The 11,922-nt window shown below is 37.0% G+C and overlaps 1 protein-coding gene across 5 annotated transcripts; it reads right to left on the bottom strand.

Annotated features, from left to right (window-relative positions):
• Positions 1-315: 315 nt before the first annotated feature.
• Positions 316-8,876, bottom strand: LOC131538970 (gastrula zinc finger protein XlCGF8.2DB-like). 5 transcript variants are annotated; one of them, XM_058773194.1, is made up of 4 exons: positions 8,814-8,876; positions 7,969-8,101; positions 2,351-2,377; positions 316-2,236 (listed from the first exon to the last, which is right to left on the bottom strand). In XM_058773194.1, exons 2-4 carry the CDS (start codon positions 8,051-8,053, stop codon positions 1,320-1,322), a joined length of 1,029 nt encoding a protein of 342 aa, XP_058629177.1. In that variant the 5' UTR covers positions 8,054-8,101; positions 8,814-8,876; the 3' UTR covers positions 316-1,319. The 5 variants fall into 5 exon arrangements, with proteins under 5 accessions (XP_058629177.1, XP_058629178.1, XP_058629179.1 ...); XM_058773195.1 differs by lacking the exon at positions 8,814-8,876 and adding an exon at positions 8,679-8,804; XM_058773196.1 differs by lacking the exons at positions 2,351-2,377; positions 8,814-8,876 and having other exon boundaries at positions 7,969-8,783.
• Positions 8,877-11,922: the final 3,046 nt, after the last annotated feature.

The following is an 11,922-nucleotide window of genomic DNA, read 5'->3' as shown; positions in this document are numbered from 1 at the left end:
AGCATAGACATGTCAATCTATTTTTAGTATACTTATCATGAAATGAATATATTTTAAATACAATTAAGTATATTTATTTTTCTCTAGGGAAATTATTCCAATGAGGTTTTCTTTTCTTTACTGTATGATAGAACAGGTTGACATATCAAAATATGTATATGCATTACCAAGCAATGTGAATCTAACTTTTTCTCACTGAATAAACTTCAACAATTCATGCATCCAGATCCAGAGTAAGTGGGTAGGTGGCAATGTTCTGTTATGTAGAGGACATGTTGCACACTTAAATTACGAGACTGTAGACAAGTGTGGTGTGAATCAGGCTTGTATTTATTAAAGAACAAAAGAAACAATATTACGGAGCACTAATAAGAAGGATCTCTTACACACGTGAAGACTCAATTCGTTTCTCAGGACCCCAAGACTTTTCCTCTAGTAGGACAACCTGCACCTGCTATTATGTGTATTCGCAATGGCCTTGATTAAAAATAGAGATGCGCAGATTGACCAAGTTCATTTTACTCCCACCTTTGTTGTGTGTGCTTTGATCCTGTTTTTTCTTCAAAGTGATTTATGCTGTATGTGCATTGAAACGATACTTGACAAACTTCTCCTTTGTTTCATCATTGCATGATGTTTGGGAGCCATCATTGCTTCAACATCCTTTACCCATCAAAGCCTGTTTTATTCTTAACCAAGGTGTTTTTCTCCATCAGCCCAGAGAACCGCACTAAAGTGGAGAAGACAAACACAGTCTGTCTTCATGTGAACCTAAGAGTCCTAATCTTGATTTAGGAACCTTCTGATCAAAAGTGGCGTGATGTCTGAAAATGGACTGAAGTCAATAAGACTTCTGACATGTAATGATGTGCTTTTTTCTTCCACTTGTTACTGGTTCGAGTCTCGCGTCCGGCAGGAATTGTCAGTGGGGGAAGTGAATGACCAGCGCTTTATTCCACCTTCAATACCACGACTGAGGTGAGACCCTTGAGCAAGGCACCAAACCCCCAACTGCTCCCTGGCTGCGTTCACTACTGTGTGTGTGGACTTGGATGCGTTAAATGCAAAGCACAAATTCCAAGTATGGGTCACCAATCTTGCCCACATCATGTCACTTCACTTACAATATTCAAACGGTGTCAAAAATGTAGTAAATTCAAGGGTCTCACATCTGCATGACTTTTCAGGTGTATCTGTAAGTGATAATGATGTGTGACAGTTTTTTATTACACTGATTAAATTTAAATGGTCTTCCTCCAGAGTGCAGGTGATTTCTGAAACTGCTGTATTTTGTAAACCTCTTGCCAGACCGATGAACACTACGGTTGCTTTCCAGAATGAGTTTGCAAATGACATTTTAGGTCTCTTAGATACGTGAAACTCTTTTCACACTTTGGACATGTGTAAGGCTTCTCTCCTGTGTGAATTCTCATGTGGATGTTAAGGTTTCCTTTATGTGTGAAACCTTTTCCACACTGTGGACATGTGAAAGGCCTCTCTCCAGTGTGAGTTCTGATGTGAATCTCAAGGATTGATTTGCTTATGCAAGCCTTTCCACAGTGATGGCACATGAAAGGCTTCTCTCTGATGTGAGTTGTTATGTGATTCTTAAGGTCATTCCCATTCGTGAAACTCCTCCTACACTCATGACATATAAAACAGTTCTCTCTTGTGTGAATCCTCATGTGCTGATTAAGGTTTACTTTACATCTGAAACACTTTCCACACTGACCGCATACAAATGGCTTCTCTCCAATGTGAATTCGCATGTGCGTCTTAAGGCATTCTTTTCGTGAGTAGCTCTTCCCACACAGTGTGCAGGTAAAAGGTTTCTCTCCAGTGTGAATTCTCATGTGGGCATTACAGTTTCCTTTATGTGCAAAACTCTGTCCACAGTGTTGGCATTTAAAAGGCTTCTCTCCAGTGTGAACTCTTATGTGGGCATGAAGGTTTTCTTTACGTGTAAAACTCAGTCCACACTGTTGGCAGGTGAAAGGCTTTTCTCCAGTGTGAATTCTCATGTGGACTGTAAGGCTTTGTTTTTGAGTGAAACTCTTACCACATTGATGGCATGTAAAAGAACTGTTGGACATGGTTTTCTGAGCTCTTTTTTGTGAGGAAGTCTTTTCATTCTGAGTGGATTTCTGTCCAGTCATGAAATCATGGTGTTTCTCATATTGATCTTTCTCTTCCGTTTCATTCAGTTCTTGACTCTCCACTTTCAGCACCATCCGGTCTAAAGTGAAAAAAAGACAAATACAAGTTAACACAAGTTTAATGGCACTAAGCAACTTACATCAAAACCGACCTGAAAGCATTGAAGGGATAGTTCACCCAAACATTTACTCACCCTCAAGTTGTTCCTGTCTTTTTCCTACTGAACACAAAATAAGATATTTTGAAGAATACTGGTAACTTAACAATTGATGGTAGCTATTGACTTGATTTCCATACAGGCTTGGAACAAGTGGAGGGTGAGTAAATGAGCACAGAAATTTCATTTTAGCGTGAACTATCATTTTAAATCATCAAAGCCAACATCATGTATGCTAGATCCTATACCCAACTAAGCTACTGAAACAGGTATTACTTATTATCTCAGAACCTCTTCACAATATTCAGTATAAAAGTTTGCTTTCTTTAGGACACATCCAGAAAACCTTCAGTCCAACAAAGCTGGCAGTTATCAAACCATCAGTTATCAAGTTATTGCATTAGTTTTGAATATTTCTAATGGGCATTTAATAATTTTTGACTTCTCAGTCTAAGTTAAATCTGAGTAATTCCAGCGTTATGGACGTGACATTTGCAGTAAAAACTTGAAATATAAATTCTCAGAGAATGTAAATGTTAACAATATACTGAAACATCTGTTTATATTTTTCTAAACCCCTAACCATAGAGTTTAGACATCAGAAAAAAAACAGTCTATGCACGTGTTTTATATTTTAAATCGGGCAAATATGCATGCGTTACGGACGTGACAGAAAAGGACTTGAGTTTTTGGGAGTCGACATACTTTGTAGAAATTCTGCGAATTCAAATGCACAAGCCAAAATAAATAATACCAGCCGAAAGGATAAGGGTTGTCTCTCCATGGAACATAAGTTATTTATTTTATTTTGTTTTTCATTTTTGCATTTATGAGGAAAAACCATTGTTACGGACGTGACAGATCTGAAATTGTCACTTGTCTAACTCTGTCAAATCAGATAAAATGCTTTAAAAACTTTAACCGAGATCTATTTCTGGGTCTCTTTTGGGTATTTAAACCAACAAACATTTCCCTCTGAGACACATCTGTATGGTAAGGTTGCGTAATTAATAACGTTCAAACTGAAATCATCGTGTTATAGATTAGCTTGTGTTTGCGCGAGCGTGGTGTTAAAATGTAACCAGTGCGGATATGTTCAAAACTGAATTCAATCATGATTATTTGCTAATGTGGTGTTTACTTTAGACCCCGAATAATATAGAATTTGCTAATATACATCATCAGCTGTAATAACTGTTTACCAAGTCCCGGAGGTCACCGCGGTGTCCACTCAGAACAAGCTTCGGTGAATTGAAGTAGCCTATTGTCCGATTGTTAGCGTGTACTGTGTAGGCCTGTTTCTGTGTGAAGAATGTTATGCAAAATACAATCGTGTCACAATGATCACAATAGTATGTTTGATGGCAATGTTTATTCCCAGTTTGCGTTGCTAAATGCGCAATCGTGATTCTAAATAGCTGCATTATGTTTGTCAAAATAGTTGCAGTGTAAACCAATGCTTTAGAATATGTTATTTATAGTCTCTAAAGATTACTTAATTAGTAGTTATGTTTTACCAAGTTTAATGGCTGGCATTTGGATGTTAAGAAGATTAAGACGCAGCAAAACGATCTGTGTGAAACAGATGTGCAAAAAAAGGTGAGCAAGGTGAGTATATTGATCACTGTTATGAGCATGAATCATTGTGAATAAGAAACTTACAAAATATTAATTTAGTTAATTCACTGTAGACATAAAATAAAATTAATTAATTGTATAGTCAGTCTGTACTTTTTACATGTTATTAAATATTGTAAAGATGAAATTATCAAATGTAAAAGCTAATGTAAAACATCAATCAAGGCAAAACAAACATGCAAAATATCAAATAAATTAGTACAAATGTGATTAATTGGATGACTTCTATTTTTTTTTCTCTTTCTATTCTGCAAAGACTGCCTCTGCAAAGTGATACCTCCCTCTGTTGTCTACTTTTGGGATGAAAGTCTCAATCACTTGGGCAGGTGTCACCCAAGCTTTATCTTCCATCACAGGTAAGATGTACACTAATCCAGCACTGTCATTCCTTCTTAAGAACCTTATTTCCAGTGCCTCCTGCTCTCGGTTATTAACAAGTCCAACAAACTGCCTGAATGACTTATTTGCCTTGAATTGGACCAAGACACAGTCTCCAGTTTTGATGTTGTTTGCAGCTGTTGACTGATGCTCAGAGGACTGGTGTTCGGGACATTCAGCAGATGTGATTTCCGAGAGCAGAAATGTATGGACACCTGACTGTTCTGCCTCGGAGTAGATTTTGTGACGTACTTCTCCCCAGGAGACTGGCTCCATGTGATGTACTGACTGAGTGCCTGGAACAGCTGAGGTAATGGCCCATCTCTCATTTAGCCTATGATGCTGTACAAAATCTGTGATTTCGTTGGCTGTAATGAGTTTGATGTTGATGTTTGGGCAACTCTTCCTTGCAGAAGCTACAAATGAAGCAGCATCTGTCACAAGGACTGCCTGTCTGTAGAGGACATCAGTGTTAACTGCACGCTTCACAGTTGCTCCAACACCATCCACTGCACTTTTGCCGTGGCTCGTGGCAAAGAAGTGCCACTGTACACTTAAAGCTGGAAACAGCTCCTTGAATGTAGTTGACATGAAACACCAGATGAACTTGTTCTTAAACTGAGAAGCAGCTCCATCACTAAATATGTGAATCTCTTTCATTGCAGGATGTTTCATTTTAATGTCCTCCACAATCTTGGAGAGGAAGGTTGCCACAGACCTCTTGTTGTGCTCCAGGCTGTCACTCACGATGCCATATGACTCAGGATCTCCATCAGACCACAGGACTGAGGGAAACACTGTGACCTGCTTCTGATGCCAGTGCGCTGACTGGATCTGGTCTTGGTAGGCAGCGGTGTAATTTTCAGCAAAGTCTACTTGCAGCACCACAGTTTCCTGGTCTGTTTTTGCCTATAGTTTTTTGGCCTGGAAAAATCCACTTTGCTGTTTTTTAAAAAAACAGTGATGCACAAATTTTGTTGCCGCTGTCTTCAGAAAATTAAGTACATCACCTAGTGTGCCACTCTTTTGGACCTTATTTGGCAGCCCCTCTGTTGTTTCCCATGCATACCAGGTCACCTTAATTTGTTTGTCTTCTTCTGGGATGTTACAGAGGGTACACATTTCCAAGAGCTTGCTATTCCTGCATTCAGCACACTGTCCTAACATGCAGAGGGGACTATCTGTATTACAGGCCACAGCTTCAACAAAATCCTGTGTGCTCTGGAATACCTGCCTTGGGATGACATGTTGCAGACAGTCCAGGGCTAACTTAACATTTTCGTGATATCGGCAGAGACACACATTTCTTGAGTGTCTGAAGACCGGAGCACATGAGATGGTCGAAGCTCAGCAAATTTAGATTTTCCAATTATAGACTCCGGATGTTCATTTTTGAAGTAGCGTTAGGCCTCTAGAATAGACATTGTTAAATGCCATTTCTGGATTTTCTTTTTCACTCCTCCCTCTCTGACTGTGACCACATCCCTCATTCCTGGTGCTTGCCTTGAGATGTCATCTCTCTCATAGAATTCCCTGACATGATCATATGTAGTAGTGGTGGCAGTCACATGCTTCATTTTGTTTTTCTCTGGAAGAAGGCACAGTGATGTTGCAATCTTTTTTATAACTGTTTCGAGGGCTGCTAGGTAAAGCTCGGAGCGCTCGTTTTAGTGCCTTGCCTAGAGACTGTCTTGTTTTAAACGGTGAATTCTGTGGTGACTCCTGGAGTAAAGCAGGAACTTGTGACCTCTTCAGCAAACGCCTTTTCCTCTGTCTTTCTCTAGCAAGCTCCCTGACTCTTGTTTTGATTGTGTTTCTTTCTTTCTTAGTCTTTCTGCTTTTTTTCTTTTCTTCTCCTTTTCCTTGAAATTTTCATTATTCCTCTTCCTCTCTCTGAATTCCCTTTGTCTTTCAGTATTAGTTTTTGCCATTGCGCTATAGGATGAGAGTTATATAGTATAATTACACTTTGTTGTTGTTTCTTTGTTTGTTATTGTATATCGTTTTATTGGTCGTTGTATTATATTAATTACTTTTATTAACATTGATATTGTGTAATAAAAAACATTTTTAAAACTGAACTGATTCTTTCATTATACACAGGCAACAGTGTGTTCAAGATATTTTATTTATTATTGTAATTTATACACTTATCAAAATTAAAATGTACATGTAAATATCAAATTACTTACCATTTACTTCAAATAAAGTAGATATTTATCCAGAAATAGTTCGATCTGCATTCACCTCAGAAATAACTCCTCTTGGTCAACAGAGGGCGCGCGCGGGAAAGAAAATGAGGGAAAAGGGAAAACGCGTCACCACGAGAGGCGTGTCCTTTACGGAACAGTAGGACGCAGGCGATCAGCTGAGTAAACATTTGCTCACGTCTATTTGTCTCTCTCTATTAAATACTGTAATAATTATAATATTTATAATTTAATTATGGCGATATGTAAATCTTAATTATGTTGTCTTTATTAAAAATGTAATGTGTTCTCTTGATTAAAAATGTATTTTAAGGTTGCTGTTTTTTTTTTTTTTTAAATGTTAGTAGAATGAATTGGTTTCTGAAATGTTCTGATATAGCCTACAGTAACAGAGATAAATTTAATATGAGCCAGTGATTTTAATAGCAACAGCATGGTGAACAAATACAAGCTGGTCAATTGCATGATTTAATATGAAGCGTCCGTAACGGTCACGTCCGTAACGCATAATTAAGGTTGTTAAGAGCGAGTAAGTGAGATGAATTGTCCATCATAATTAGCATGGACATATTTTGGCTTTGTATATGAAGTTTGACATTATTTGTATTAATATTTATTACACAGTATAAACTTTATATTTAAATCGTTACGGACGTGACACAGCACTGAAGCGTCATGACTTCCTAAATATATCGCTTATAAATGTACAAGGCAGTGCTGTCATAACAAAGTGAGTGTATTTATTTCTCATGCATGCCCCCATCTTTCTGCAAAATGCTTACTGTTAACATAAAGTATAAAAAAGGGAGTATTTGATCTCTCTTTTGAAAGCATGAAATATAGTTGACTGAAAATTTAACTTTTCTTTCTGTGCAAACCTCATATGTGGTGAATAAACAAAGCAATTTCCATGGCAGCACATCAATACAATAAAATACAGACCTTAAAGGACAACTTTGAAAGGGTTTTGTTATTTTGGTAAAAAATATATTTTTTCATGGCAAGGTTGACATTTGTATGGAATTGTTCAACCTGCTTAATAATTATGCACACATTAAGTTTTTTCACGTCATACCTTCATGGACAATTATATCTCACTTATAAGCAACTAAATAATTTTTTTTTTTTTTTTAAAGTGCTTGGAAAAAAATATGATCAGAATATCAACTTGCCTATTATGCATGCACAGTGTATATATAGACACACACACACACAAAATAATATTGCATGTATGTCAATACATAATTTACAATTAATCTAATTATTTTACAATATGTTTTTAACCCACAACCTTTTTTTGACAGTATTATTGTAAGAATGGTGACTTCACATATTATCTTTAATATGGTACATTTTTGGTACACATCTTTGGTTAGGCGTTGATGTTGTACTTGAGCCTTATATGAGAATGAAAGAATCAAAACCAACCTGTTTGTTCCTCAGTATCTTCTTCTTTGACTCTGAATGCTTCTTCGATCTTCATGTCTTCACGCTCCTCTTTAATAAACGTCATCTTTATAACAGTGTGTCACGTGGATCTTAGTTGATTCACCAGTTTTTCCTGTGTGTTTGGACATGTTGTTTAAGATGTGCGATAGTTAACAGAAAGAAAAAGAAATCCAAACTAAATATCTGGGTGCGTCTCAATCAGCTCCCAATAGTCAGCACACTGGTAAGGGAGCCAGTCAGAGTGATAGTTAATAGCCTTAAATGACCTGATAAGCCAAAAACACTCAAAACTAGGGCTACAAATTCATAAAATAATGCTAATTAGACAATTCATATTTAGGCATTATGCTTTAAATTTGGTATTTATTTATTTGAAAATTATATTAATAGATTGCATTTTTGTGAAAACATTTGCAGTTTATAAATGTTATCTTTACACATGTTTGTTGTTCTCGTTGCATTTACACTGTTCTGACCAGCAGGTCTCGGCAGCGTGTGGTGATTCGAGCGTATCGAAATAGTGAATCATTTCACTAAACAATTGATTCAATTGACTCGTTGTTTCAAAAAGCTCCGTTTCTTCATCACAACTTGGAAGTTGCCGAATTCGAGCTTACACTACTGATTCACGATTTGGGGAGAGAAATGAGACGCACCTTTTCTGTTATTCACGTGAGGATGCGCTTTACCCACAACACAACGTTGATTGATGTTAGACAAAGTATTACAATGTTACCAATTGCCATTTAACATCGCTTGCAAAAAGTAAAACTGCCTAAACGAGTTGCACTAATTTGAACACTTTTAAGTGTAAAAACTCAAACCTTTCTTCTGCAGAATTACAACAGATGCAGCGGAGCGCGGCGCATACTTATGACGTAACAACGCCAGACGAAAATAAAAGTCCTGTTCACGCGCTACTGTCTAAAAGAATAATAATAATAATAATAAACACAAAATGCATAAATATAAATAAATACACAAACACACACACACGTTGTCTAATGATGTGCTGCAAATATGTAATGCAATGTTTGGGTTCAGAATTAATAAAGCAGAAGTGTGAATAAAGTAGAGTGCATGTTTCAGTATTAAAACTTTTTAAATAATATTAAGTTGACATATGACGTTCATTTGTGTCTACAATTGCTGTAATCTTTCAACGTTGATCTTTCAAGAATCAATAGAAGACAAGTATAAGGACAAGCAAAAAAATTTGATAAAAGGTTCAGTCTAATTAAAAATGGAGTATTTGTAAATAAATCAATAGTATGTCAAGTAAATGTCAACGGTCACTTGTGTAAGTTGCTGCCTATGTATGTAGTAAAATCGAATCACTCACTAATGAGTGAACGCAGACACAATTTGCACCCACTGAACTCCACAGAAGAAAAAAAACTCCCCAATTTTCTTAATAAAAATCACATTAGTATTCATGTTAATTATTTTACAGGACATCTAAAGCTGTAAACAAAGATGATGTGATGGGTGAGTGTAAGGTGAGAGATGATGAAGAAGAGGACAGTTGTAGGTAAAATGTTTGTATGTATGTATTCAAATAAGCCAGTTAAATTTAGTTCCTGTTTCAATTAAAGTAGACTTTTATAAATCTTTTTTTTTTTTTTTAAATATAAATATCATAAGAAAAGAATTATTTCTTCATATTGTATTGTATTGTTGTTTTCCTAGTATTGTCATAGATGTCATTCGTAAGTGGCAAACACATAAGATGAATTGAATTCCCTTCAGTTTTACTGCAGGGTGACTTTGATGCAGCTATAGATGTGTACATTGGCAATCCAGGATCTTTACATGACACCCTTGTTATGTACCAAGAGCCTCTGTATCAGCCAGATGGATACTGTCTATCGGGAGATCTCCGTGCCAGCAGTGTCCTGTTGCTGTCATGACACCATACCGCCTTTTTGTCTCATTAGACACACACACACACACACAGACACAGAAGACACATCAAGATGTTACTTCTCTGACTTTGAAATACACCATACATTTTTAATATGAATTTTGATTAACAGAACAAGTTGACAAGCCCATTTCATTGAGCACACCCCTGGGATGTTGAAAACATTTCTTGAGGGCCCTGCAGAGCAGGCTGTTCACCCCAAGGATAACTGCCACCTGTTGCATCCTACACAACATTTGTGTGGCTAGAGGTGACATCCTGGAGGAGAAGCAGGAGGAGGAAGAAGGCCTGGGACCAGATGACAGCGAGGATGGCATGGACAATGCAGCAGGAGATCTGAGACACCTGTCGCGGAACCATGTCCGATTACGACTTGCTGCTCATCTTTCTTCTCCTGATGAACTGACTACATGTCTGGGTGATATTACTATAATCAGTAAACCTCTCCAGAGACATGTTCACTATATGTTTGGCAATATTTAAAACATTAGATGATATATCATAGATAGATAGATAGATAAACTTTGTATTTCTTTGTGCTTTGTTGTATAAATATACAACAGTTGCTTTTAGGAATAAACTGTCTGGCTGCAATTTCAATGTTTATTGACAAATAATTTTCTAAGACAGAGAGATATAGCTCTGCTCGTGCTGTTGTTGCCCTTTCTCTCCCTCTTCTCTTTCATCTCCTACCTGTTCTTTCATGAAATCCAGAAGAGCCTGATTGAGTTTGGGCCTCGTCCTACATGGCTGGCTGCTCCTGGTTTCTTCAGAAAGGTCAGAGGCTGGGGTGCCGACTGTGAAACCTACAGGTGCATCTCAATAAATTAGAATGTCGTGGAAAAGTTCATTTATTTCAGTAATTCAACTCAAATTGTGAAACTCGTGTATTAAATAAATTCAATGCACACAGACTGAAGTAGCTTAAGTCTTTGGTTCTTTTAATTGTGATGATTTTGGCTCACATTTAACAAAAACCCACCAATTCACTATCAGACATGAAAGTATGTTGTGGCACTGTCGTGCAGTCTGTAATGATATGATGTTAGCTTTACCCTGAAACTTTATAGCAATTTTTTGCAAACATTTCTTTGAGTAACATGACCGTAAATATGAACTCACGATTGAATGTAACATAAAACAAATGATTACTTTTCATTAAAATATTTATTAATGCCAAAAATGATTACATTTATGGGTCGTTTTTTTTCGCTCGTTCAACCATGTTGCCATTGTAGCCGGTTTATGCCGAGATAATTCATACCCCTTCGTTTGAAGTGTGGTCCTGAAAAATCTTCGTTTGAAGGGCCATCTGGCCCTTCCCCTTACCCCTCCAACCAAAAGAGAATCGAGACACCCCTACCCCTTCACGTGAAAGGAGAAGGGCTAGAAATGGGATTGGGCCTAACTTGATGAGATTCATACATGACTTTAATAAATAGAATATACTTTACATTGTTAATTTAAAAATATAAAAAAAAGATTTGTATTTTTATTTTTTTGTAAGAACTGTTTAACCAAGAACATATGACTAGGACATGAATTTACATTTGATTTTTTTTTTTTAAATTAGACTTTGCTTCCTCATTTCAGAACACCACCACACACCACTGATATGTGTGTCTGTGTGTATACACACTTCTTTGTTTCGGAAGGTTTTCAACTAATTTGACTAGTCTTAGAAGCTGTGGACTATTTCAAGTTATATCATTTAAATGTATTTGACTGAAAGTAGGTTTTATTCTTCTCTTTTAAAAGGCAGACAAAAGAAATTGGATGAGGCTCTTGTAAACATGGTGGTGAAGGATTTGCAGCCTTTCACCGTCGTGGAGGATATGGGTTTCAGGTCCTTTGTGAACAAGCTTGATCCAAACTATGTCCTCCAATTCCAGAAGGAGCTTAAAACGATGGTCACTGAAAGGTACAGCAGCACCAAGGAGAAGACAATGAGGGACCTACAAAAGGCAGAATTAATTAGCCTTATGGCTGATATGTGGTCCTCCATTAAT

The sequence above is a fragment of the Onychostoma macrolepis genome, chromosome 04, assembly GCF_012432095.1.
Source record: "Onychostoma macrolepis isolate SWU-2019 chromosome 04, ASM1243209v1, whole genome shotgun sequence".
NCBI classification, from domain to species: domain Eukaryota; kingdom Metazoa; phylum Chordata; class Actinopteri; order Cypriniformes; family Cyprinidae; genus Onychostoma; species Onychostoma macrolepis.
This window is presented reverse-complemented; position numbering and strand designations above follow the sequence as displayed.